At 42.3% G+C, this 26,470-nt stretch overlaps 1 protein-coding gene across 15 annotated transcripts in view; it reads right to left on the bottom strand.

Annotated features, from left to right (window-relative positions):
- Positions 1 to 209: 209 nt before the first annotated feature.
- The window catches only part of zbtb38 (zinc finger and BTB domain containing 38), a 103,149-nt gene continuing 76,888 nt past the window's right edge, over positions 210 to 26,470 (bottom strand). For 13 of the 15 annotated variants that reach the window (XM_063045470.1, XM_063045463.1, XM_063045462.1 and 10 more), the window contains one exon: positions 210 to 5,844. In XM_063045470.1, coding sequence (XP_062901540.1) covers positions 1,729 to 5,844 — 4,116 coding nt within the window. In that variant the 3' untranslated portion in view covers positions 210 to 1,728. Of the gene's footprint in view, positions 5,845 to 20,504; positions 22,988 to 26,470 lie in introns of those variants that run through there. The other 2 variants (XR_010017635.1, XR_010017636.1) reach the window with 1 other exon arrangement.

Below are 26,470 nucleotides of genomic sequence, written 5' to 3'. Positions count from 1 at the left end.
TGATCCTCTCATATCCCTTTTGCCAATCACCTGTCCAGCTCTTGGCTCCATCCCTCCCCCTCCTGTCTTCTCCTAGCATTTTGGATCTTCCCCTCCCCCTCCCACTTTCAAATCCCGTACTAGCTCTTCCTTCAGTTAGTCCTGATGAAGGGCCTCGGCCCGAAATGTTGACTGTACCTCTTCCTAGAGATGCTGCCTGGCCTGCTACGTTCACCAGCAACTTTGACACCATGGTAGTGTAGTGGTTAGTACAGTCCTATTACAGAACCAGTGGCCTGAGTTTAATTTCTGCCACTGTCTTCTCCCCTGTGACTGTGCGGGTTTCCTCTGGGTATCCGGTTTCCAGTTTAAATCGTCACATGGATACAGTTGGGCTGAATGGGCTCATTGTGCTGCATCTCTAAATAAAATGAAATCACTTATGGTCACCATGAAATGGAAATGTTTATAAATCAAACTATGCTATGATAATGCTCCAGCAAAATACTCATTAAAATACTCAATAAAAAGGGCTATGTTGTCTCCATAATCAGCTCTAAATGCTTCATGCTGATTTACTTCCTAAAATTAAACTACATTACAATTGTGATCAAAGTTAAAACAAGTTACAGAGAATGAACTGAATGCTGCACATAGTTCACCAAGAAAAAAAACAGAAAAAAATAACATTTTTTAATTTGCTTTATTACATCAAATCAATTCCATCAATATCATTACAGTGTTCACATGTCTCTTCATACTTTTATCCAAAAGTAACTTTATCCCTTTCCTCACCATAAGAATGAATATTCGGCTTGACACAACCAAACTCTTTTACGTTTAATTATGTGAAATGTTAATCTAATGGCTGCCACAAGAAGTTTACAGGATGGAATTTCATGTTATTCACAATATATACAATAGGAAAATTCCTTAAATCTTTGTAACTGTTTTATGGTAAAAAAAAAACCTACAAAACTAAAGCATGTGTCACTCTAGGAAAGAGCAAAGGGACATAACTGTTAGTTTTCCTTTCGCCAAGACTTAAGTCTCATTTTGTATAAAATAGAGAAAAAAAAGTTTCAACTGAACTGGATTTTCAAGACAACAATATTTTTCAATACACCTTTACTCATGAACATGGAATAGATCATAAATAAATCTATCCAGTTATATATTAATGTAGTAAAAAAAAAGTTATATACATACATGGAATCACCATGTATACATGTGCAGCCACAAAGTCTGGAATAAGTCTACTGCTACATTGGTCATGGTTATCATTTTGTTTCCTTTCAATATTTTCTGGTGTTTTAGAACACAAATGTGTTGGATGTCTGCTATATCATACTTACTCTACTTTCCCTTTCTTTCATTAAAAATAAATTATTCAATTTTGTTTCTGAACTTCCTCTTACACCATGGATTTGCCTTTCTGCACCTTGTCATAAGGCAATGAAAACATAATTCTTTTTTGTTTCAACAAATTTATAGCAATGGATTACATCTAACAACTCTGGGAAATTAGGGCATATAGCAACAAAAAGGTGGAACCTTTAAGCTTCAAAAGGAAATTTGAATTCTTTTTCAATTTCATTAAAAATCTGACTTTTCAACATCTTCAAAATATACTACTGCCCACAGTTGGGGAATTACTGAAACCTCTCAGTTAAATATGTTGGATTTCAGGGAATATTGCTACATCATTCCAGAGTCCAAGGAAGCACATACGTTTCTCGACCAGGCCTTTCACATAGCTTTATACACTATCCCCTCCACCTGATGGCTATAAAACATTTCGGAAGCACGTTGATAGAAAGCAAGTCTTTCATCATCTCCATGGCTTCTGTCATGTGGATTGTATGAACTATTTGTACAAAGAGGCAGATTTATATCTAGACTTTGCTGGTGAATTTTCCACGTTTTCTCACTGTTCTCTGGCAGCGTTCTTTGCAAATGACGTGGTCCCACATTGTGAGCTGCTGTCCATGGATATGCAACACAATTCGTCTTCTGTGGTACGGGTGCCAGTTCAGGTTGGGTGACGGGAAGCAATGGCTCTGTTCTGAGCGAACAATTCATCTGGTCATCATTTCCAGATGTAGTTGGCAGAGGGTATTCATCCTCTGCCTCTGCTCTACTTTTGTGTTTGGATTCTGTTTTCAAATTTGTGTGTTGGTCATCTTTGTAGTCCAACAATATCTGAGAATCTTTATGAGCAGAAGGTTTTACTGCGTGCTTCTTTTGGTGCATACCAAGTGCAGCTGCAGTTTTACATATTTTAAAACACTGGAAGCATACGTGTTCTTTCCCTTCCCGTTGAGCACGTTTTTTTTCCAAGTGCTTCTGCTCATGATTTTTCTTAGTCGTCAGGTAAAGGAAACGTTGCGGACAAAAGTGGCAACGGTACCGTTTCTCGCCAGTGTGAATCCTCTCGTGCGTTTTCAGGGTCTCGCTCAAAGTGAAGGCCTTGTCACAGTACATGCAAACAAACTCTTTCATACCCAGATGAATGCGTTTGTGTTTATGGAGATTTCCTTGGACTGAAAATCGGCGCCCACAGGTTTCACAGGAGAATGGCTGCTCACCGGTATGACACCTTAGGTGTGTCTTCAGAGTTGAAGGGTTTGAAAATAATTTTGCGCAGAGGGTACATGAGTAAGGCTTTTTAGTTGCACCCCATTTTAGGTCACTTTCTATTTTCTCTTCAATAGGTTTTACTCTATTATCAAGCTGATTACTCCAGTCTTGGGATTCATCACTAATTATGTTATTATGAGCAATTTCTTCAGGAACATCCTTTACTTCAGTTGTGCTAGATATAGAGTTAGGAAGGTTATGGTCATTAGATCCATGCTGTTTTTTCCACCTAGATTTTCTCATTTTGTGAAATGCTTTAGCTTTCTTTTTTGGCTTGTACTTATAGTACGGTCTCCAAAGCTTGTCATTTGAATCATGATCGCTCATTTCATCGCATGTTTCTGCGCCTCCTGCAGGATCCGCATTACTTCCAGCAGGATCAGGACAGTCAGGCGACTTCATATTTTGATCTTCATCTTCTTCCATCTTGAAATTTTCAACCACCTTTTCCTCTTTTGACATCATCCATTTTGGCTTCCGGCCTTTTCTACGGAACAGTTTGGAGCCAGCAATGTGTCTTTGTACGACTGCTTTATCCCCAATTTTCACAGTAATTTGGCAAAGAGGGGCTACCTGGTTGTCAGCGGAGGTTCCAGGGCAAGCAGGCTTTGCAATGTAGGTTTCTGTCCGGCTTCCTTCGGAGAAAGTACTTGAACGATTCTTGTGTGCAGCTCCTGGTCCTGAGAGTTGTCCACTTCCCTTTGCTGATTCTACAGTCTTCCTATAACTACCTTTATTCTGTAGTTTAAGACTGTCCTTAGCCGTGTTCTTCCTTGTTTTTGTATCTGAAGAATCACTGCTAACATTGGCCTTTGGACACGTTTGATAACCATCATTACCACCACTATACGCAATGACAGAAGAAAAAGCATTTCCATGCTTTATAACGGAAGAAACCCTGTTGCTATGCATTATCACAGAGGGTGCTGTATGCCCATAGTTAATAACAGAGGGACCTGTTGTATTAACATCAGTGGCTAAACATTGTTGTTCAATTTCAATACAATGTTTATCACCATGATGAGCTTCATTTTCTGTGGAAGCCCAAGGAAGCAAGGAATCATTGAATTGGCCATCACTGGCTCCTGACAGGCGAGGTGGTGGTTCTGCTCCTTCACTCTGCCCATCCTCAGCTGACGCAAAATGAAGCGAGTGTTCTGAAGGAGTGGTCTCCGAAGAGATCAACTTGTCCTGCAAATCCTCTGAAGCAGACGACAGATTGCCAAAGGAAATGTTACCGAGATCAACATTTGAAGAAACTCTGATAGTTTGACTACTGTTGAAATTTTCTGGACCTGATCGTGTGTAAGTCTTGTAGGGTCTCTTTTGCAGCTTCATAGGTAGAAGCCTATAGAGTTTGAATGGATACATCTTGGCTCTGTATCCAGCATTGGCTGTCTTCTTGTTTGTGGGAAGACCTGGGTCAATACCGTGAAAAGATTTCTGATGGGTTTTCAAAGTATAATAGGTCATGAAGGTCTCCAAGCAAAAGATGCACTGATAGCGCCTTTCACCAGTGTGCCATATTTCATGTTTGGTGCGATATTCAGCCAAAGCAAATACTTTACTGCAGTAATGACAGGGATAGCTTCTTCTCCAAGAATGAACATTGGCGTGTCTCTTCAAGCTGGACAAGGTTACGTAGGAGCGCTTGCAAACACTGCAAAAATACAAAATGTGTCCGTCAACAACCTTCACAAAATGTTCTGGGTCTGGCGAGCTGCTACTTCGCCTTGACCGTACCAAGTTTATCGAGTGCTTGTTGGAATTCTCCAATTCTGAAGTACAGGAAGTCATATTTACATCTTCCTCACTTCTGGCGACTTCATTGTCGCTGGAAAAGTTCTCCACTTGCTCGTCTGTGGACTCAGAGTTGGGCACTACTGTTCCTGGCCCTTGGCAAAGGTGCTCATGCGTCTGGAGCCTCTTGAGATGAACAAACGGTTTACCACAGTGTCTGCAGGACAGGGGCTTTTCGAAGAGGCTTGTGTGGATCTGGGAGTGGACGTTCAATGAAACTCGGGTGCTGAAAGACCGCGGGCAGTACTTGCAGCTGTAAGCAGCTTGGCTTTCCACTTCCGGCACCGCTTCAGACCAAGTCGCATCCGGCACCGATTGGACAATATTTTCCGTAGCAGGGCCACGTTTCTCTGGATCTGTAGCTCCACCTGAAGTCTCCTGTGAGTTCAAGGTAGGCTCATTTAATGGCTTAGCCACTGGCACAAAGCCTACCGGACTACTTTTGCTTGTGGTCTGCAGAATGTTTAAATTAAATCTTAGAACCTTGAAGTCAGTTGAAGTGGCAGCATGGGATGGTTGGCTTGGCTTGCAGATCTGGCCTTGCAAATCAGGATGCAAATCCTGCCTGCTTCCAGCGCCAGCAGTATTGCAACTACTGTTACATAAAGGGTTGTCATTTTCTTGTAAAGCTTCTTGAAGACCATGGTGTTCACCATTTTGCTGATCCTTTCTGGAGGAGAACACAGCATAGGAATGTTCAGCGAATGTCTGAGCAGGCTTTTGCTGCACTTTAGTTGTATCCGGGGGAACACACGCCACGGACAGCTTATCAGATTCTACTGCTCTTTTGTTGACGTTGGCCGTTAAGTCGAGTGGAAAATACAAGTCGCTGCCATCCTGCATGTTGAAAATGGAGAACGCGTTTGTGATGCGGGGTCCATTAACAGGCTGAAACTCTTCACTGCCTTTGTCACAGACAGAATTGCAGGCCTCCGCTTTCAGATTGTGAAAACTGGCCGATAAGGAGAGGGAAGAAGCAGGAGAAAGCGACCGAGTAGAATTGGGAGACGCGCTGCACAAAACATCCAGAGACGTAATGTGTTGCTGGGGCGTGGGCATCAAATTTTCCAGAAATGATATCCCTAATCTTTTTCCACCATCCACAAGATCTTTCACTCGCTCAGATCCCTTGACAACCACCTTTGCACTGTAGATGAAATGCAATATTTCTGCAAACACTTCTGCCTTGAAGTCAGGCAATTCAAGGATATGACCAACCAACCACAACTCTTGGCTGGAAAAAAGGTTCTTAAAGTAAACACTGGACGCTGCCAAAACATTCTTGTGGGCTTTAAATTTTGTGTCTTCCACAACAATGGTGACATCACAGAATACACCTTTGGTGCGCTGTTCATTCAAGCAACCAAGGACAGTCTGGCTGTGGGAGTTGTCCATGATATCTGCACTTGATGGCATGACAGTCATCTGGAAGGAAAATAAATGAATTTAATCAATATTAGATATTGATCGAGTTCTAACCACGTGCATGTTAAAGATCCATCTTAATCTCATATTAGTAGAAACAAGTGAAAACACTTGTTCCCATGATGTCATTATTACAGGCATAGTGCTAAGCTGGTTGCTTTGCAAGCAAACAAGAAAATCTTATTTAATCCCATTATTAAAAGTGCATCTTATTCAATGGTAAGCTGCCTGTCCATACTAGCTTAGGAACTATCACAATCCACACTTGCAACTCATGGGCTAACATAATATCTATCACGTATTGGCTCTTTCCTCACCCCTTACCCTAATCGCCTTTATACCACTCATCTTCCCTCCGCATTAACAATCCTGATGCAGGACCCCAATGTGAAATATCAGTGGCTCCTTTCCCACCACCCCATCAGCTGCAGCTTGACCTGCCGAGTTCCTTGAGCAAATTGGTTGTTGCTCCCAATTTTGGCATCTGCAATCTCTTGTATATGATACAAGACCGTAGACATAGGAGCTGAATTGGGCCATTCGGCCCTTGGAGTCTGCCCCACCACTTAATCATGACTGATTTATTTTCCATTTAAACCCCATTCTCCTGCCTTCTCCCCATAACCTTTGATGGCCTTTTTAATCAAGAACCTATCAACTTCTGTTTTAAGTGTATCAAATAACCTGGCCTCCACAGCCATCTGTGGCAGTGAATTCCACAGATTCACCATCCTCTGGCGAAAGAGATACCTCCTCATAAGACCTATAAACCTGTAACATCACCCCCTCAGCCTCCTCTCTTCCAGGAAGAACAAACCCAGCCCAACCAATCTCTCCTTATAACCTCTGAAAGAAATCTACTTCCACTTTACTTTAACAGCTGGAGATTTTGGACTATTTTCTTCTGGGCAGTTGATATGATTGGAGACTAAATCAATTGCTCTGACCTCCACCCAATATTGAAGTTATAATACTGAATATAAGAATTGGTTGTGCCTAATACCTCAACTATCACATTATTAACATTGTAGATTCACAACTGTTTACATTCATCCCAAGATTTAAGACAAAAAAGACGAGCAAGGAAGCTACAGTCAGAAAAGTGGTTTTGATTACTGGATGATATTTTCTGCAAACAGATTAAAGACAGAAAATCTTCACAATTGAAAGAAGATAGTTGGCATCCGTGGTGTGAACCACAGTGACTGTCTGACAGATCCACTGACAGTACAAATTTAACGGGATATTATGCATATTTCTGTGCACAAATCATTGCATTTAGTGTCAAAATCAGGCCCTCCTCAAAATATTGTGAAAATAACCAAAATTAATCACGCAAAACAAGAGTGTCTACACTCAGAAACACTAGAAGCTGGCCTGCATGATTTTCAATGAGACCATGTTAAATTTAACATAACTGCCTACGTCAATCAAAGAAGGCACTTAACCCATTGTAGGCAAGTTACAGCTGCTATGGGCAAGTCAGAAGGTTCGAGGGAGAGGAGCCGAGCACAAGAACTCATAAGGAGCAATATTATAGTGAAATATGTTCATTGCAGAGGTCCTGAATGTCAAGAAGACCAGAAGAACCATTTGGATCAGGAGAAGCATAGCACAAGGTGGCTTGAGTTGTCTCCTCCAGGACTGAGAATTCAGAACAACCTGCAATGCAGCAAGAAACCCCTCAAGTTACATTCAACTGAGCTGCGTAGCGCTAAAAATACAACCGCCTCAGATGGTCTCTCTCTCTCTCTCTGTCTCACACACACACACACACACACACACACACACACACCTCTATCTTTTTCTCTTTGGGCGGCCCCTGAAGACTAAGGAAAATCTGCCTCCACTACAGTTAGTGGGTTCTAAAAGGGGAGGGGGAGGGACCTACAGGTGAAAGGTTATCAACCCAAAATGTCAGCCCTGTGTTTCTCTCATGAGATGTCGCCTGACCTGCTGAGTATTTCCAGCATTGACATCCACAGACACTGCCACAGATGGGAAAGGAGCAACTTGGTAGAGACTGTGCATGGGTGGTGTGTGTGGCATTCATCTACTTCATCCCTTTGATTGATCTATAATTTGCACTATGCCCCTTCACTGCTTTGGGTGCAACTTACGAGTGCTGCTAATTATCTTTGTAGGGTACAAAAGCATGTCTTGCAGTTTTGACGGTTCGGGAGGAGTTGGACCTGCAGAGAAGAGTGGAGTGTGCTGATGACCACCACACCAGGAGGTAAAGAGTTGCTACTCCTGCTCTATCTCTCTCAAAGGAGAGCTGAATATGTCAAAATCAAAGTCAGTACATTTACTATCAAAGTACGTATATGTCACCATATGTACCTCGAGATTCATTTTCTGACAGGCATTTACTGGAAAATAAAATACAATAGAATTTATGGAAAACTATACACAACCAAGAACTGACAAACAACCAAAAGAAGACAAAATTGTGCAAATTAAAAAATATATACTGAGACCATGATTTGTAGAGCCCTTGAAAGTGAGCTGTAGGTTGTGGAATCAGTTCTGAGTTGAGGTGAGCGGAAGTTATCCACACTGGTTCAGAAGACTTGATGGTTGTCGGGTAATCACTGTTGGTGTGGCGTGGGGCCAAAGGCTTCTGTACCTCCTGCTGATTGGTAGTAGTGAAAAAGGAACATGGCCTCAATGGTGGTAGTCCTTGAAGATGTGAATATAATTTTCCTTTGAAAGCAGAGAAGTGATATGCAAACCTTCCATCTCTTCTGTGAAAGAAACATCTTCATCCTGCTCTATGGACAGCAGAGACTGGACACCTTTGCAATAAGCCTGTCTAATGGGTCAGCCCTGGTCGAAAGCAATGGTGGTATACTCAGAGTACCAGAGTACTCTAGGTGAGGTGACACTTCATCTGAGAGAATGTTGGGGTCACCTATTGTATCTGGTGCTCCTGGTGTGGCCTTTTGTATATCAGTGAGACCAGACATAGATTGGGAGACTGCTTCACCGAGCACCTACGCTCCGTCCACCAGAAGCGGGATCTCCCGGTGGCCACCCATTTTAATTCCACTTCCCATTCCTGTATGTCCATCCATGGCCTCATCGACTGCAGTGATGAGGCCACACTCAGGTTGGAGGAGCAGCACTTTATATTCCGTTTGGGTAGCCTCCAGCCTGATGGCATGAACATCGATTTCCTCGAACTTCCGGTAATGGCCACCCCTCCCTTGTCTATTCCCCATCCCCTTTTCCCTCTCTCAGCTTATCTCCTTGCCTGCCCATTGCCTCCTTTTGGTGCTCCTCCCCCTTTTCCTTTCTACCATGGCCTACTGTCCTCTCCTTTTAGGTTCCCCCTTCTCCAGCCCTGTATCTCTTTCACCAATAAACTTCCCAGCACTTTACTTCACCCCTCCCCCCTCCCAGTTTCACCTGCCACCTTGTGTTTCTTCCTCCCCTCCCTCCACTTTTTAAATCTACTCCTTTTTCTTCCCCTCCAGTCCTGCTGAAGTGCCTCGGCCTGAAGCGTTGACTGTACTCTTTTCCATAGATGCTGGAGGAACTGAGCGGGCCAGACAGCAATGTGTGTGTGCCATCCAGTTAAACCCACGTGACCAGTTAACTGACTAAACAGTACGCCTTTGGAACGTGGGAGGAAACCGGAGCACCGGGAGCAAACCCACACGGTCACGGGGAAAACAAGTAAACTCCTTCTTGCAGACAGCAGCAGGAACTGAACCCGGTCACCAGCACTATAATAGCATTTGGCAAACCAGGACTCCACTGGGCCGCCCATGTTCTCTGGGTATCTCCTTTATAAGTGGGAGTACAGATGACAATAGGCATTTGTCAGAAGTGACTGCTGTGGAGGAGGACATGACATCATGATGACTACATCCAATAGTAATCTGAGCGTAATGCGATGAGACATTTGGTTCACCTCCAGTCATTTGGTGCAGAGGCTCAATATGAACTCATCGGCAGCTGATGTTGAGCCAGTGTGAAGCTCATGACAGACAGAGGAAAGCAAATGTTTTTCAGCCTTAGAAAACCCCAGTCTATAATGGCATTGTACATAGACCTGTCCAGGGAGCAATGTGTTTGAGAATAGGCACTTTGTTGATGGCCTCCTGGCCAATGGTTCCCCATCATCCCAAAAGTCCAGCTCAACTTTCCTTGAAGCTCCCATTAAAGAATTACTGCCAGTAGTTTGCCAATGTCAGCAACGTCCCTTAAACCTGAGTAATCACAAAGCATGTTATATTTCACCTTCTGACTGTTATTTGAGAGTTCGCTGGAGCTTTGAGCTGTAATTTATGTTTTTTTTAAATGGCTCATGCACCTGATGCCAAACAAAAGGGTGAATCAAGCTAACCTAGATCAAAATTGAAAGCGTCCACTCCAATGACATCACAAAGGGGAGAAAATCTGCAGATGCTGGAAATCAGAGCAACACACACAAGATGCTGGAGGAACTCAGCAGGCCAGGCAGCATCTAGGAAAAGAGTACAGCATTTTGTGTGTGCCACTCCAATTTCATGACAAGCACAATTTCACTCAGATATGATCAACTGCAATCGATGGAAAGGAGTTATGTTCCATAGTATCAAGGTACTTATCAATCACCAGGTATTAGCTGTGTCTGAAGTCATCTCCAAATACTGTATGTGGTGCGTATCACACAGCAGCACGGTCGTACCACTCCTGACTGAAATTCCCCGCTTCCGCAGAGGTGAGACATGCTATGGTTGACAGCTCAGCAGTTAGTCTGGCAAGTGAGAGAAATGGTTCAGGAACCATGTTTGAAAGTAACTTCTTCAGCCACAATATAAATTAAAAGGCTGTGGAATAGAACCACTTAGCAAAGTTTAGAATTAACCATAATTGTACATATTGAATCAGAATTTTAAATAGAGTATTGTTAAAAGACTACAGTAAATTGAAGACAAATAAAGAAAGAAAAACCTGAATTTAAAAGGTCAGAAGTCCTAATGAAATAACAAGGCCGTTGTTTGTACAGCGGCTCCAGTGCATCTCCAGCTTCTGCTTTGCAGACCAATATGCAAAAGTTGAAGAGGCGTCGAGTATCAGTGGACAGACATTGTGCAATAATAGTGGGCGGGCTACTCTGTGCTATGATCTATTATCACACTTCTAACAGGCTGCATCACTGTCCGGTGTGGAGGGGCTACTGCACAGGACCGAAAGAAGCTGCAGAAAGTTGTAAATCTAGTCAGCTCCATCCTGGGCACTAGCCGACAAAGTACCCAGGACATCTTTAGGGAGCGGTGTCTCAGAAAGGCAGTGTCTATTATTAAGGACCTCCAGCACCCAGGGCATGCCCTTTTCTCACTGTTACCATCAGTTAGGAGGTACAGAAGCTTGAAGGCACACACTCAGCGATTCAGGAACAGCTTCTTCCCCTCTGCCATCCGATTCCTAAATGGACATTGAAGCTTAGGACACTACCTCACTTTTTTAATATACAGTATTTCTGTTTTTGCACATTTAAAAAAAATCTATTCAATATATGTAATTGATTTACTGTACTTTTTTATGTTTTATTTTATTTATTATTTTTTCTCATCTGCTAGATTATGTATTGCATTGAACTGCTGCTGCTAAGTTAACAAATTTCACGTCACATGCCAATGATTCTGATTCGTCTCAAAATGACAAGGGTTAACCTTCCAGCCTAAACCTTAAATGCAAAGATCAGACACGACAAGCCTTACTCAGGTCAATTAAAAAAAAACGTGTTTGGACCAGTTTGACGGCAGTCATGTGAATACTCCATGGAGTCTTCCATGTGGAAAGCGTACAGAGGAAATGGGTAGGGAATAAATGATTAATTTGGCTGCTGTGTCCAAGAATATGATCCATTAAAATAAGTCAATAATCAAGGCAACCATGGAACAATAAAACCAAAAATACTGGTGCAGTAAAATTGTTTCAAACATTTCTTTACCAGAGAGTGGTGAATCCATGGAATTCATTGCCAGAGATGGCTGTGGAGGCCAAGTCATTGAGTATATTTAAATCAGGGGTTAATAGGTTCAAATGTCAAAAGGTGAAAGGGCATTTAGAAGTCACTACTGTGGAGGAAGACTTGACATTAGTCAAGGCATCAAAAGTTATGAGGAGAATGGTGTTGAGAGGGACAATAAGTCGGCCATGATGGAATGGCAGAGCAGATTTGATAGACAGAATGACCTTAAACTGTCCTTCTGTCTTATAGTCTCATGGTCTTATGCATCCGACTTGTCGACATTCCAGTCACAATGGTCTTCCAATATTTTTTGAAAGATTTGATAAGTTCTCTCAGGATGTAACAATCAGACTGGATAAAGAGAACTGGTAACTGGTGGATTTGGATTTCTTATTCATTAAGGTGCTGCTTAAAGGGCATTCACTGAGGTGCTTTAAGGGTGAATCCTCAGGTAAACCCCCTGGCATTGAGAGGATATATCACTGGCAACTAACAGGAAAGAAAGTTGGGTCAAATGGTCTATTTTCAAGTTTGCATGATGTATGTAGTGGAGTGTGAGGATGCCTCAACTATTTACAATCTATATTTATGACTTAGATTAAGGGACCAAATGTATTGTAGCTGGAGATGTTTTCCTAAGCACAGTTATCAGAAGCTGTACTCTGTACATGTTTGATATGCTAAATTGTTGCTGCGTCCAAAGTCATGAAAATTAAAAACAAAATTGGGATACATTTGCTTTAAAAGAAAACGAACATTGCAATTTGCTTTAGTTCAAAGAGCCCAGTCTCCACATTTCTCAGAGGGCAGCTGTTTGCTGAATAGGCAGCTGCAGCATCTTTCAATTGTTAGCCAACAGGAAGTTTCTAAAGAGATTTCTCTGACAGCAAGAAATTAGCCAATCAATGTTTCATGTTGAGTTTTGAATATCCTGGCAACAGGTCCTTCCAGAAAGTTTCTTTGACTGTTTTGACTGACCTATCAGCTTCTTCACCTGAAGCTAGATGATAGAATGGGTGCAGTGGATAGAGGAGAACAGATGGACATTATTTACTTGGATTTCCAGAAGGTGTTCGACAAGGTGCCGCATAAATAACTTATCCATAAGATAAGGATGCATAGAGCTGGGGGTGATGTATTAGCATGGACAGAGGATTGGTTAACTAACAGAAAGCAGAGACTTGGGATACTTGGGGGTTACTCTGTTGGCAACCAGTGGTGAGTGGTGTGCCACAGGGGTTGGTGCTGGGCCCGCAACTATTCACGATATGCATTAATAATATGGAAGAGAGGACTGAGTGTATGTATCTGTTTGCTGATGATACCAAATTGAGTGGAAAAGCAAATTGTGCAGAAGAAATGGAGGGTCGGCAGAGAGATTTATGTAGGTTATGTGATTGGGCAAGGGTCTGGCAGATAGAGTACAATGTTGGTAAATGTGAGGTCATCCACTTTGGAAGGAAAAATTAAAGAGCAGATTATTGTTTAAATAGTAAAAAGTTACAGCATGCTGCTGTGCAGAAGGACTTGGGAGTGCTTATGCATGAATCAGAAAAGGTTGGTTTGCAAGTGCAGCAGGCTGTCAAGAAGGCAAATGGAAAGTTGGCCTTCATTGCTAGAGAGATTGAATTTAAGAGCAGAGAGTTTATGCTGCAACTGTGCAGGGTACTGGTGATGCCACCCCTGGAGTACTGCGTGCAGTTCTGGTCCCCTTAATTGCGGAAGCATATACTGGCTTTGGAGGTCCTCCTGGTTGATTTCCAAGATGGGGGGTTAGACTATGAGGAAAGATTGAGTCACCTGGGACTTTATTCGCTGGATTTCAGAAGAATGAGAGGAGATCTTATACAAACATATAAAATTATGAAAGGACGGATAAGATAGAGGCAGGAAAGTTGTTTCCACTGGTAGGTGAGACTAGAACATGGGGACATAGCCTCAAGATTCAGTGGAGTAGATTTAGGATGGAGATGAGGAGGAACTGCTTTTCCCAGAGAGTGATGAATCTGTGGAATTCCCTGCCCAGTGAAGCAGTGGAGGCTACCTCCGTAAATATATTTAAGGCAAGTTTGGATAGATTTTGGCATAGTAGGGGAATTAAGGGTTATGGGGAAAAGTCAGGTAGCTGGAGATGAGTCCATGGCCAGAACAGCCATGATCTTTTTGAATGGCGGAGCAGGCTCGACAGGCCAGATGCCCTACTCCTGCTCCTATTTCTTATATTCTTATACAAAGCAAAGAGACGTGGTTGATACCATTCCCTTAACCGCAGGACTCTGCAGCGAATGGTGCGGACAGCCCAGCGCATCTGTAGATGTGACCTTCCTACTATTCAGGACACTTACAAAGACAGGTGTGTAAAAAGGGCCCGAAGGATCATTGGGGACCCGAGTCACCCCAACCACAAACTGTTCCAGTTGCTACCATCCGGGAAACGGTACCGCAGAATAACAGCCAGGACCAACAGCCTCCAGAACAGCTTCTTCCACCAGGCCATCAGACCGATTAATTCATGCTGACACAACTGTATTTCTATGTTATATTGACTGTCCTGTTGTACATACTACTTATTATAAATTACTATAAATTGCATGTTGCAAATTTAGACGGAGACATAACAGAGATTTTTACTTCACATGTATATGAAGGATGTAAGTAATAAAGTCAATTCATAAAGACATCAAACAGAGGAGACTGAAATGGAGGACTATTATCTGAAAAGAGTGATAGAGTCTGCAGTGCATGCAGTACAGAAACAAATCCTACAGTCCAACGTGACCCTCTCAAAATGAATATCGCTTGCTAGCACTTGACATCTTAAGTGATTTCTTCATTTAAGCTACAACATGTCAGAATAGTTCTCATCTATAATACGCCCATTTTTCATTTCAAACCACTATTTGTCGCTTGTCATTGTCTTTCTACAAAATTCTTAGAGTCCATGACCATATTTGCAAAGCAGATTTTGGTGACTTACCCTGGCAAGTATTGCATTTGCCCTTCAATGATTTGTGGCCTTAAATGGGGCCAGTAAATAAAGCTTCTTCAATTACTTTCATACAAGTTTTACTTGCATTTAGTACAAAGTTTGGAAAGGAGTATTACTGCTTTATGAACCCACTTGTTGCACCCCCACTCACATGACAGCTCACTGAGATGACTATGAAACAGTTTCGGTTCTTTATCTCTGCACGATTCAAATATGTCAACTTTTAAATTCTGGTCACAAACCTTTTACAGTAGCAAATCTTACTGGGTCTGCTTGTGATTTCAGACATAGTCAGTGGAAAGTTCACGTCAGCTGCATTTGATAACATTTTCGCATCCAAAGTTCTCACAAGGTAGCTGTGAGAGAACATCTGCAATGGCATTTAGTTTAGAACTCCTGCACTCGGTTGTACAGCGGTAGGATTATCCAATTTACATCTTTGACACCTCCATAGTAGGTATCGTTGATTTTGGACCCGATCACAATCTATTGCCTGAAAAATGGAATTGCCAGGCTAAAGAATAAATTGAATTTTTTAACTCCAAGTATTATTCTAAATGTTTTCTTCTCAATTTCATAGTCTCACAGGGACTACAAAGTTAAATTGAAGGGCTTCCTTTGCCCATTATCTGGCACATAGTTTCACAGGGCATCCACGTTATAATTTGATGGATCACTTGCTAACTTCAACTGACAGCATTTCATGATAAGCAAGAAAAGCTTAGCTTTTCTAATTTGTTCGTGCTTTCAACCCACAAACTCAGATCACTCCTTGTTCCAATCCATTTCACAATCACATAAGACTATATGATATAGGAGCAGAATTAGGCCATTCAGCCCATTGAATCTGCTCCACCATTCGATTGTGGCTGATTTATTTCCTTCTCAACCCCATTCTTCTGCCGTCTCTCTTAAAACTCTGATGGCCTTACTAAGCAGGACATACTCCTGCATGTCAAGAGGGATAAAATAAAATCCTAAGGATAGTTTTCAAAGTGACCATTTATGCATCCTACACCATCAATACTCAATATATCAGTGACTTAATTTTAACTAGTCATTTAACTATTTGACTTTGCAATGATGTCCTTTGATTATTATAGATCACAAAAAATTGCATTAGTTTGACAAAAAGTATTGAACTAGTGCAAGTGAAAAATGCTATTCCAATACGATATTAGGACCAATGTTGCAAGACCTGAAAGCAACTGTTTATAATCCTGCACCATCCCCAGGAACAGCCCAAGCTCCAGTGTATTTTCAGATAAGCATTTTAATGATGGCCTCCATGCTGCTCTGGCTGTAGGGCACTGACATTAGTCTTCAAAGCAAGATACAATATCACAAATTACAAAAACGTACAATTGGGTTGCTTTCACTTCACTTTATGCTTTTGTAATCTCAAGAACACTTCCTTTAAAACCAGAAAATTTTCTTCACTGTGCTTATGGTAATCAACAGTCCATCTTGGTTGCACAAGCAATGATTCACTTCTTGTAAGGTTTTATCTACAGTTGGTCAAAAAAAAAATCAACTCCAAGGAATTTCTTTTCAATGAGCTGACTCTTCTGGGGGTGTTGCTGTCAAATATTGGAGACCATCCTTACCACCATCCTTACCAACATTCAGTTGTGTGTCAGACATAGGGATGGTATAATTTTGTAAAGATCTTTGATTTTGCTAACTATGTGTAAAAAGTCTTATGAAGTGAGAAGCAGATATTGTTCGTCACATACAGCACAATAGCCTCCAAAAGCACTACAACCTTGTCATGGTTTGGAGGCCTGTGTGCCTCAATGTTGGCTGAAGTATGCTTTAGCTCTTGGTAGGGTTATCCATGCCAAACAGATCAAGGGTAAGAGGCCAGACCAAGAGTGGTTCTTGGTTCTGGGGTTCAGCTCAGGGCTAACAACCCTGACTGGTAAAACTAAATTGTAATGGAAACAGCAGTGAAGAATCATTCTACTTCTGAGTGTGATAGTATTCCTGAGTCTCCATCGAGGACTTGCATGACTGACGGTGAAAACCAAGAGGAAGCTACTGACATGATGACACCACCAGAGATGGAGGACCTTCATTGCTGCCCTAAATGCCAGCGGCATTACCACGCATAGAGTGCAATGTCTTCTCACCATTGGACCATGTTGATTATCTTGGCCACAACCTTTTCTGGCATGACCCACACACAATGATAAATTTTCCTCAGGCAACCATTTTGTTCTAACCTATCCAATTCAATCTGAACATGATTCATTGCATCAGATCTATTGCAAGTGCACAAACTGAGATGCCTTGAACAGTTTGCAGCAGTATTAGTGTGCATGTCAATGCCCTGGCTGTTACTTGAAACTATGACTAGTTTCTACAGTTACTGGTGGTGCCAGAGATACAATGCAACCCAAGTTCCCAATTGTCCAGAATAAAAACTACAAAATGGCATTATCGAAAATGTTCTGACATTGTTCTGAATTGCCTCTGAAATTACTTTTGCTTCTCATTTTAACCTTTAATCTGTAGGCTGTCAAAAATCTGACTTCTTGTTTTTGCAACTGGAACATTATTCTAAGTTATCAATTACTCTGAAAATTGATGGCTACTTCAATAACTGTAGACTAATGTTATGCTATGAGGGCTGCAACTGTTCATTTGGTGTGGCGGCCAAAATTCTATAGCATTCCTGGATGCCATTTCAGTGACATGGGAATTTATTTCTTTAAACACTCAAGTTTGAGTAGGTTTTGCATGTTCAATATCTTCGACCAAGTTCATTCATCTATCAATCCATCCACACATCCGTTGTGTAGGATACAATCAAAAAACTGCAAAATTGCAGTGCAAAGATAAGCTTTGTAATGAAACAGTGTGCTCATTAACTAGCACATGTGTATCTGATTCCTTGGTCCAAAGATAAAGCTTTCAGCTGTTTCGTATAGCTTCAAGTTAAAGTAACCGTCAAGTTTTTCCACAACACCTTTAAAGAAGGCATTTCACATTCTAGGAAGATTAGAGTACCAAGTACTCTTGCCCAATTTCATCAGGAGCATTGCCTTTTATTCACACATTATGTTGTTTTAGGCTTTTCATATAGTCATCTTTCTCTTCCACCTCCACAATATTGATTTCTTTAATTATTATGCCAATCTTTTCAGTGTCTCGATAGAATACTAAACAAGTCAGGCTGCCATGCTGACCTTTTCAACGGCAACACAACTAAACTTGGGGTGTACAATATTCCAGTGTTAAGTCAATGCATCTGATCATTGCAAGCATGCTTGCAATGTATTGTCAGAACACATGGTGGCCTCAAAGGAAATTCTGTGCAAAATATCACAGGGAAAAATAAGAGAATGATCAGTTTATAGCTACAAAATCTTCTCAGAGTTGCTCAGCAAGAATTATACATATTGAATTGTCAAACTTGCGCAGCAGACAGAACAGCACAGAGGATCTAGTGCTTTCTTGGCGTATATGACAGATGAGTTTTTCTTGGGCTTCCAGCCAGATACAGATATCAATTATAACCACCATTTCAGTGACAAATTACCATCTTCATCAGGGATGTTGCCTGGACATGTCTAGTCCGGCGGTGTTTATATCCCCGTAGTCTGTCCCTCCTGATCGGTTAGTCCTCATCCAATCAGGTTTACACTCTCCCACCTTGTTTACAATCAAATTCCAGTCCTTAGAGTGAGACCTTCATCTTTGTTAAAATTCTTTTCCTCTAGTTTTATTTCAATGGCTCCCTTCACCAGGCAGTCCCAAAAGCCATTTGCGCGGCAAGTAGTTTTGTGCCGAAGTCAAACCAATATCCATTACGAATGCAATGTTCTGTTACTGCCGGTTTCTCTGGGAAACCCAAACGGATACACTTCCTGTGCTCCTTGATGCGGGTTTCCACCGTGCATCCCATCAGGCCGATATACACTGCTCTGCATTATACCCCAACAATAACAGCCACCATCACTCATCCAAACATACAGCAACTCTTTCTTCTTTCTACCATGCAAAAACTATTTCGGACCCGGAGAGTCTCCCCAAAGAAATATGACGATTGTGCACAACGTACCTACAGAATGGCTACAAGGTGAAGGAAATCAATTGGGCCCTTAAAAGGGCCGAAGGAAAAAACCAGGAAACCTAACAACAGGGAGGAACCCATCACTACTGCCTGTCTTCCATATATTTCCATGGTTTCTGATAGGATTGCCAGGATCCTGAAGAAATACCAGATTAATACCATCCACAAACCTGCAAGGAAGTACAAGTCACAACCTATGTGGGTCAAAGCTGACCTGGGGCCCAGGCCATCTGGCATTTACAGGATTCCCTATGGATGTGGAGCAGCTTATATCATGCAGACAGGACACATGGTGGAAACCCGCATCAAGGAGCACAGGAGGTGTATCTGTTGGGTTACCTGGAAAATCAGCAGTAGCAGAACACTGCATTCACAATGGCTATAGGACTGACTTCAGCACAAAACTACCGTGCCGCACTAATGGGTTTTGGGACTGTCTGGTGAAGGAAGCCATTGAAATAAAACTGGAGGAAAAGAATTTTAACAAAGACGAAGGTCTCAGCCTAAGTAAGAACTGGAATTCAAAGTGGGAGAGCAGAAACCTGATTGGATGAGGACTATGGGGTGTAAATACCACCGGACTAGACATGCCCAGATATCATCGCTGATGAAGATGGCAGAGCTTGTCATCAAAACGTCAGTTATAATCGATACCTGTACATAGCTGGAAGCCCGAGAAGAGTTTATTCATAGAAAGGTACAAATTTGCAAACGGCATTGTTCACAGAGCACAGGCTGCTGGGGTTTGGATACCAAGAGATATGGTTTGCAAAGTGAAGTGACCGTGAAATGTTCTCACCTGCATCAAACCAGGCAAAATAGGCTAAGTAATTTTGCACCATTGTGACTGAGTTCAAGCTGGCAGACCAGACTGATCCCATCACTTACCCCATTGAACTTGCTCACAGGTTTAGTTGATCAATCAATAGTTAAGATATTTGTGTACTCTGAGTCGGCCTGGGCAACATTGATTTTGGGCGTCTGGGATCTCTGTCCCCAGAAGCTTTTAGACCATCTGCGTGAATTGCTTTGTCCCAGCCAAGGTGTTTGAAAATTATGAGGTGTCCCCCACTGTAAATATGAGCAGGCATTGCCAACCCCAAAACATTGGAAGTAAATGATGTCATTGTAATTATTGAAATTGCATTTTATCGGCAATTGTTACTTTTGATCTTGATGATGTGAAGAATGTGATGTACTTTGAGTTTGTAATACCCTGTTGAGAGAGCCTCCAGGAGAATTCCTGCTTGTCATGATGAACAAAGAGCTTTATATCACCAACGTCAGTCTCTCTGGCGACTTAGATCAGAGTCACAACATCTTGCAGGGATAGGACCCTCATCTATCTACTGGAATTTATGAGTGGATAACAGTTTGATAGTTAAGGGGCTTGGATTGTACAACAGAAGAAGCATTTTGTAGTTTTGCATTTTTCAGTTTAAACTCAAAATTGTCACAACCATTTCTCCGAGGCAAACATTTAGTTTCCATCCATTTCCCCCAGTGCCTCATCACCAACGATGTTCTAACCTTTCCGTTCGATTTTAGGGACCAGGATGTGTCAGTCTACTTTTATTGCGATTAGAAATGTGAGTGCGTATTATAGTTGCTCTCACTAGCTGAGATCATCACTGCTTGAGCAATGGGCACCTTCTAAATCCCACTTGTTAGTGGACCAACATCCTGCAAGTTACAGGAACAATTTCAGCTCCACTCAATATATCTATTTTGGTTCTCTCTCAGATGTTCTGATCCAGGGTTATGACCAGAACTACATATTTTATGAATGATAATTAATCAACAGTACAGAAGGATACTGGAAATCAATTTAAAACTAGGAATTAGCTTGAAGTTCTCAGTATATCAAACAATCCATGTGGATGGAGAAGTAAATTTAATTCTTCTGGTTAGTAACGTTACCTTTGATCAAAAAAGTCAGCTCTATTGAGAAAGATACCACTTTACTTATTGTGTATTTTTAGCATTTTGATTTATTCCAAGAATTAGATCTACTTCAAGAGGTTATAGGAATTTTCAATCTAATTCCATTTTATAAGTTTCTTCTGAAAAGAACAAATTTGTGGCCTTGGATTTAACAATCTCCAGAATTTTCTGCAACCTGATTATTACTCTAGTTCAAAGCCTACTCTTCCTGCTCAAGCACACTTTGAAGTCCACACATCTTACTTTCATAAAACAAATGCAGCTTCCAAGCCAAGTCACTTTCCTTTTATATTAATTTCAGCTTCATAAATTTGGAACAAAAGCTGTCCAACATTGATGGAAGGGATTATGCAATGAAGCAGCTGTTTTATACAAGGACAAGATCCCAGCAAAGTAAGGTGAATTGTTATCCCACATGTTGGCCAATAACAACAATATCTCATTTCACCCTCACTTTGACGACTTTCGGAGATTGTGGTTTCCAATTTCCAACCAGTTCAGAGGCTATTACCAACTCCAGGACATAACAGCACAGCCAGCCGCTCCTTGGTCACAAGTACTCCCAGTAAGGCCATTATGCCCTGTGAGGTGCACTATCAGTGTTAAGGTCTCAGTTAATACACAGCAGAGTGCGACAATGATGAGAAATTTTTCTCCCATTTATGAGTGATTCCCTTGCTTACGACTTCATAAATCAAAGTATTGAATACAGTAGTTGAGATGCTGAAGTTGTACAAGATATTAGTGAGGCCTAACTTGGAGTATTGTGTACAGTTCTGGTCACCTACCTGGAGAAAAGGTATTAATAAGAAGGGCTGGATGTGCGATCAGTTTCAACTTTTAGAGGAAATTGGAATGCATTCGAGGATGGGAGAGGTGTGGAGGGCTATGATCCAGGTGCAGGTCAATGGGACTTGGCTGGCATGGACTAGATGGGCTAAAGGGCCTTTTTCTGTGCTGTAGTGTTCTATGACTTCTGATTGATGGGAAATAAAAATCACTGATAAAATTGTAGGTATACAACAATGCGCTGGTTCTGGTCACCCTGCTACAGGAAGGATGGCATTGAACTGGAGAGATTGTTAAAAAAAAATGATTTGATGATGTTAGTGGGTTATAAGGAGAGGCTGAATGGGTTAGTTTTGAGTTTGAGCTGAGGAATAATCTTATTGAGGTTTAGAAAATCATGAGGGGCATAGATAAGATGCATAGTCTGTATGTTCTCTCCATAATCGCATGGGTTTTCTCCAGGTGCTCTGGTTTCCTCCTATAGTCCAAAGGCGCACCAGTTGTCTGCTAACTGGTCATTGTAAATTATCCCATGATTAGGCTGGGGTGAAATCAGGGGTTATTGGGGGACGTGGCTCTAAGGGCCAGATGGGTTGGTGAAGAGCTATATCTCAATAAAATAAAGTTTTTCTCCCACAACTGGAGGGGATAGGTTCAAATAAGGAGGAAAAGATTGCTCCGCACCAAGTTCAACGAGTATATGGAACAAGCTGCCAGGGGAAGTGTTTGAGGCAGTACAATGACAACATTTAAAATCTGGAGGAACTCAGCAGGTCAGGCAGCACCTATGGAGAGGAATAAATAGTCGCCGTTTTGGGCCAAGACACTGTGTCTGTGTCTGTGTGTAGCACCTGCAGAATTTCGTGTTTAACATTAAAAAACATTTGGATAGTTAGGAAAGGCTTAGAACAGGGGTTCCCAACCTTTTTTTTAAATGCCATGGACCCCTACCATCATCTGATGGGTAGGAACCCCAGTCTGGGAACCCCTGCCCTGGGTCAAATGCAGGCAAATGGCACCAGCTCAGTTAGGCAATGGGGGTCTGCATGAACAAATTGGGCAGAAAGGCTTGCTGCCATGCTGTACAACTCTGTAACCCTCGGTCTCAAAGCTAAATTGCTTTGGTGCCAGGAAAACATTTCCTTTTAGGATTTAAAAAACCATCGGCTGCCAAAATCCTTCAGGTAGATAGATGCGTAGCAGGCTTTTCAATTGTTTCATATTTCAATCAAACACTTCTGTTGGCAGCTCATATCTTTAAAGAGTAAATGTCCTCTTGTTTAAAACCTCTGTGTTGACACTTCCACATCTGTTAGTAACAGTCACAATATGCTCTATCTGTACCACTTAGTGCGACATTTCAAGGTCACTCCATCTGCACACAAGGAGAAAAATTCAGAGTTCAGACTATTTAGTGTGATATAAATTATCTAACACAGAATACATGGAACAAAGATCTTTACAGTAGTTTGACCAGACTGCTAGTCGAGGACAAAAGCATATAAATATGGGCAAATATTTAAAATGTTACCCTAAGTGACGTAGTTTTAAATTGTTAACTACCTTTCGGTCAGATATATATCTGCAGCAGTCTTAGCACTGAATGTTGACAATTGCATTAAATATTAACCATTGCTTTGTCTAGGCGTCAAAGTCAGCTGTGAGACAGATCATTTGGCTGAAGTATTGGATCAAAATTATTATCAGTCTTGTCTGGCTTCTATTCAGATTTCCAATGTTCATACACTAGCATTGCCAGTCAATTGCTAATAGTATAAATTTGAAACCACTTTCAAGCATGTTTATTTTTTTTTAAAAAGCAGCAAGGTTTAGAGCTATTTTCACATCTGTGTTGCCAAGACTATTGTGAAATTGAAAAACAATTGTCAAAATGTTTCAAGACCCTTCAATATATTCAGTGATGTGAGACAGGGCAAGAGATGCACATTGGGGTCAATGAGAGGTGACGAAGTCCTGATGAGATCTCATTTCACTGCACATTCAGACAGGAAGTGGCACTTTCCTCAGACCAAGTGAGCCAGTGCCTTACATCTAAACAAAGTGATTTTACACTTTTTTTTGTACCTGAATGCTTTTCTTCCCGTTCTCTTGGCAATTGATACATTTCAAGAACCTGAGTTGAACAGGTAGGGACTTTATTTCCTGAGCATTGAAGAATGAGGGGAGATTTGATAGAGGTATAAAAAATTATGAGGGGTATAGTTACGATAAACACAAGCAGGCTTTTTCCCACAGAGGCTGGAGATCATAGTTTTGTAGGGTAACGTAATGAGCAACAGATGACACATATGGTTCATAATAGAAACTGTTCTACATAATACACAAACTCTGTCACTGTTCCGTTCAATTTAAGAGACAGTGTCTGACGTAACTACATCGTGTAAGGCGACTGATTTGGGTTTATTCATAATGGATGTAAAGGGCTGTAGCACATAAAGCAACTCTTGCATGTTTTTACTGGTGACCCATGTACGATTCCAGAGTACTCAACGGCACGTTGACCAATGCAGACGCTTTGAAGTTGCTGGAGTTTTGGGAGCAGTCGCTACCACGTGGTTTGTACAGGCAGAAGCTGCAAGAAATCGCCGTAGATGATACCAAATTTTACTACATTGTGGCAATGCCAAGAGGCTCCACTGTAGCCAGAGGGGCAAGTCAACTGGAAGACCCACCTGCATGTGATAAATATGTCACTCCGAATACTCATCTATTACCAATTTTTGGACTGCATTTGAGCCTGCCAGGCAATCGCTCCCTTTGCCCAGCCTGGCTGACGCTCGACCTTCAGAACTAATGGACCACATGCTCTCTCTCTAGGGCAATCGCCATCCTTTCGTATTTTTAAAAGAACTCTCTATGCACCAAATGCCTGATCAAATTCTCACAGCCCTTGCTAATACACCAGTGAAAGACTATAGGCCGCTTGCTAAAATGGCCAATAGTCTACTCTCAGCCAGACAGAAGAGTGTCATTCTTTCTTCTTTCCCTGTCTCAATAAGCCCAGTCAGCAGGGCCTCCAGCAGACTTACACCAGCAGCTCTGAGCCAGTCAACACCGGGCCTATGTTTTTGCCATGACCGCCAGAAAGTGCTGACCACAGTGTAGCTTTGACAGTGCCACAATCTGTGAACACTGTGGGTGCCAGCTCCCAGGATCATCTCTTGTTCATTATGGACAGCCTTTCAGGGTGACACTTCCTGTGTAGAACAGGCACTCAAGCCGACCCACCCTGAAGTCTAAGCTGACAAGACAGCAGTCACAGGCCTGTGGTTGTCTGATGTCAAGATCGGGAACACAGGAGTTTCCCTCAACCAGTCACCCTCGCCCCACAGTGCCTGCAAACTGGAGACATACTGTTTTAAACTCCATTCACAGCCTCCTGCATTTGAGTGAGAAGGCTTCACAGAAACTGGTTGCTTTAAAGTTTGCATGGCACGGCCTTGGGAAAGACATGTGAGACTGGAGTGCGGCTTGTGTTGTGAGTCAGTGGGCAAAAATTAACTGTCACAATCGGGCCCCATCAGTCCCTGAGCAATGGTTTGACTATGTCAATGTGGATCTGGTGGTCCCGTTTCCCTCCCTCCCACCTCCTCCCTCACAGTTTCACGCATCTCCTTACCACGGTGGACTGTACCACCACCAGCTGGCCAGGGGTCTCCCCTAGCATCGAGAATGGCTGTGGACACCAGGTCGCTCGGCTCGGTACCCCATCTGATATTTCTTCTGACTGCGGTCCCAGAACCTCGGCATTAAATTGCATCTCACCCAGAGATTGTTGCCTGTGGGAGTGGTCTCGCCGTTCCTTAGAGGCTGCTCTGAGGGCCTCCCCGACAGACGATTGTTGGTATGATCATCTCCCACTGGGCCTGCTGGGCCTCAGATCGGCTCTAAAAGAGGAGCTGCAGTCCTTCACAGCCGAGTTGGTGTTTGGGCAGCCAATACAGGTGCCGGGTGATTCTATTCCTGATACCACAACGCCTGGTCGGTGTCACTGCTACGTTCCGCCTTCCTTAGCAAACTCAATTCTGTTTTTACACCTATTCCTACCTCCCATCACGGTGTCCAGCACTCTTGATTTCCAGTTGACCTACTTTCTACCTTGTTTGTTTTTGTTAGCCATGATGTATGTCAGCACCCCCCCCTATGATGGCCTATTCTGTGTTTTGGAACAGGGCAAAGGACTTCGGTTGTAGATAGGGAAGGGTAAACCTCAATGTATTTCTGTAGGTTGCCTTAAACTGGCCTAACAAGACCTGGATGGTTCCACTACCACACCCCTTGAATCACAAGTCCACGTGCTTGTCAGCACATCCCTGGATGAGCTACAGGCACCTACTGTTACTCTGACCAGGGCACATATGACCCGAGCTGGACAGTTTACATGAGCTCCAGACAGACTGACATTGCTGGTTTTGGTGTATTCTGTGGTGTGGGGGGGGCGGGGGGAGGTGCCTGTGTGGGCTAATGAGTTGGGTGCCAGACGATACACATTGTTCATAATAGAAACTGTTCTACATAATTCACAAACACTGCCAATGAGTTGTTGTGTTCACTTTAAGAGACTGTCTCACATAATGACATTAGTTTAAGGTGACTGCTTTTGCTTTGTTCATAGTGGGAGTAAAGGGCCAAGGCTTTGTTAAGCCCATAAAATGACTCTCACATGTTTTATTCACAAAACCTGAAGGTCAAGGGTGAAAGGTGAAAAGCTGAAGGGGAATACAAGGGGGTGACTTCTTCACTCAGAGGGTGAGCGTGTGGAACGAGCTGCCAGTGGAAGTGGTGAATGCAGGATCTATTTCAACATTTAGAAGTTTGAATAGGTACATGAATGGGA

This window comes from Mobula hypostoma, chromosome 4 (assembly GCF_963921235.1).
Source record: "Mobula hypostoma chromosome 4, sMobHyp1.1, whole genome shotgun sequence".
NCBI lineage: Eukaryota > Metazoa > Chordata > Chondrichthyes > Myliobatiformes > Myliobatidae > Mobula > Mobula hypostoma.
The sequence above is the reverse complement of the archived record's forward strand: the minus strand, read 5'-3'. Positions and strand labels throughout refer to the sequence as shown.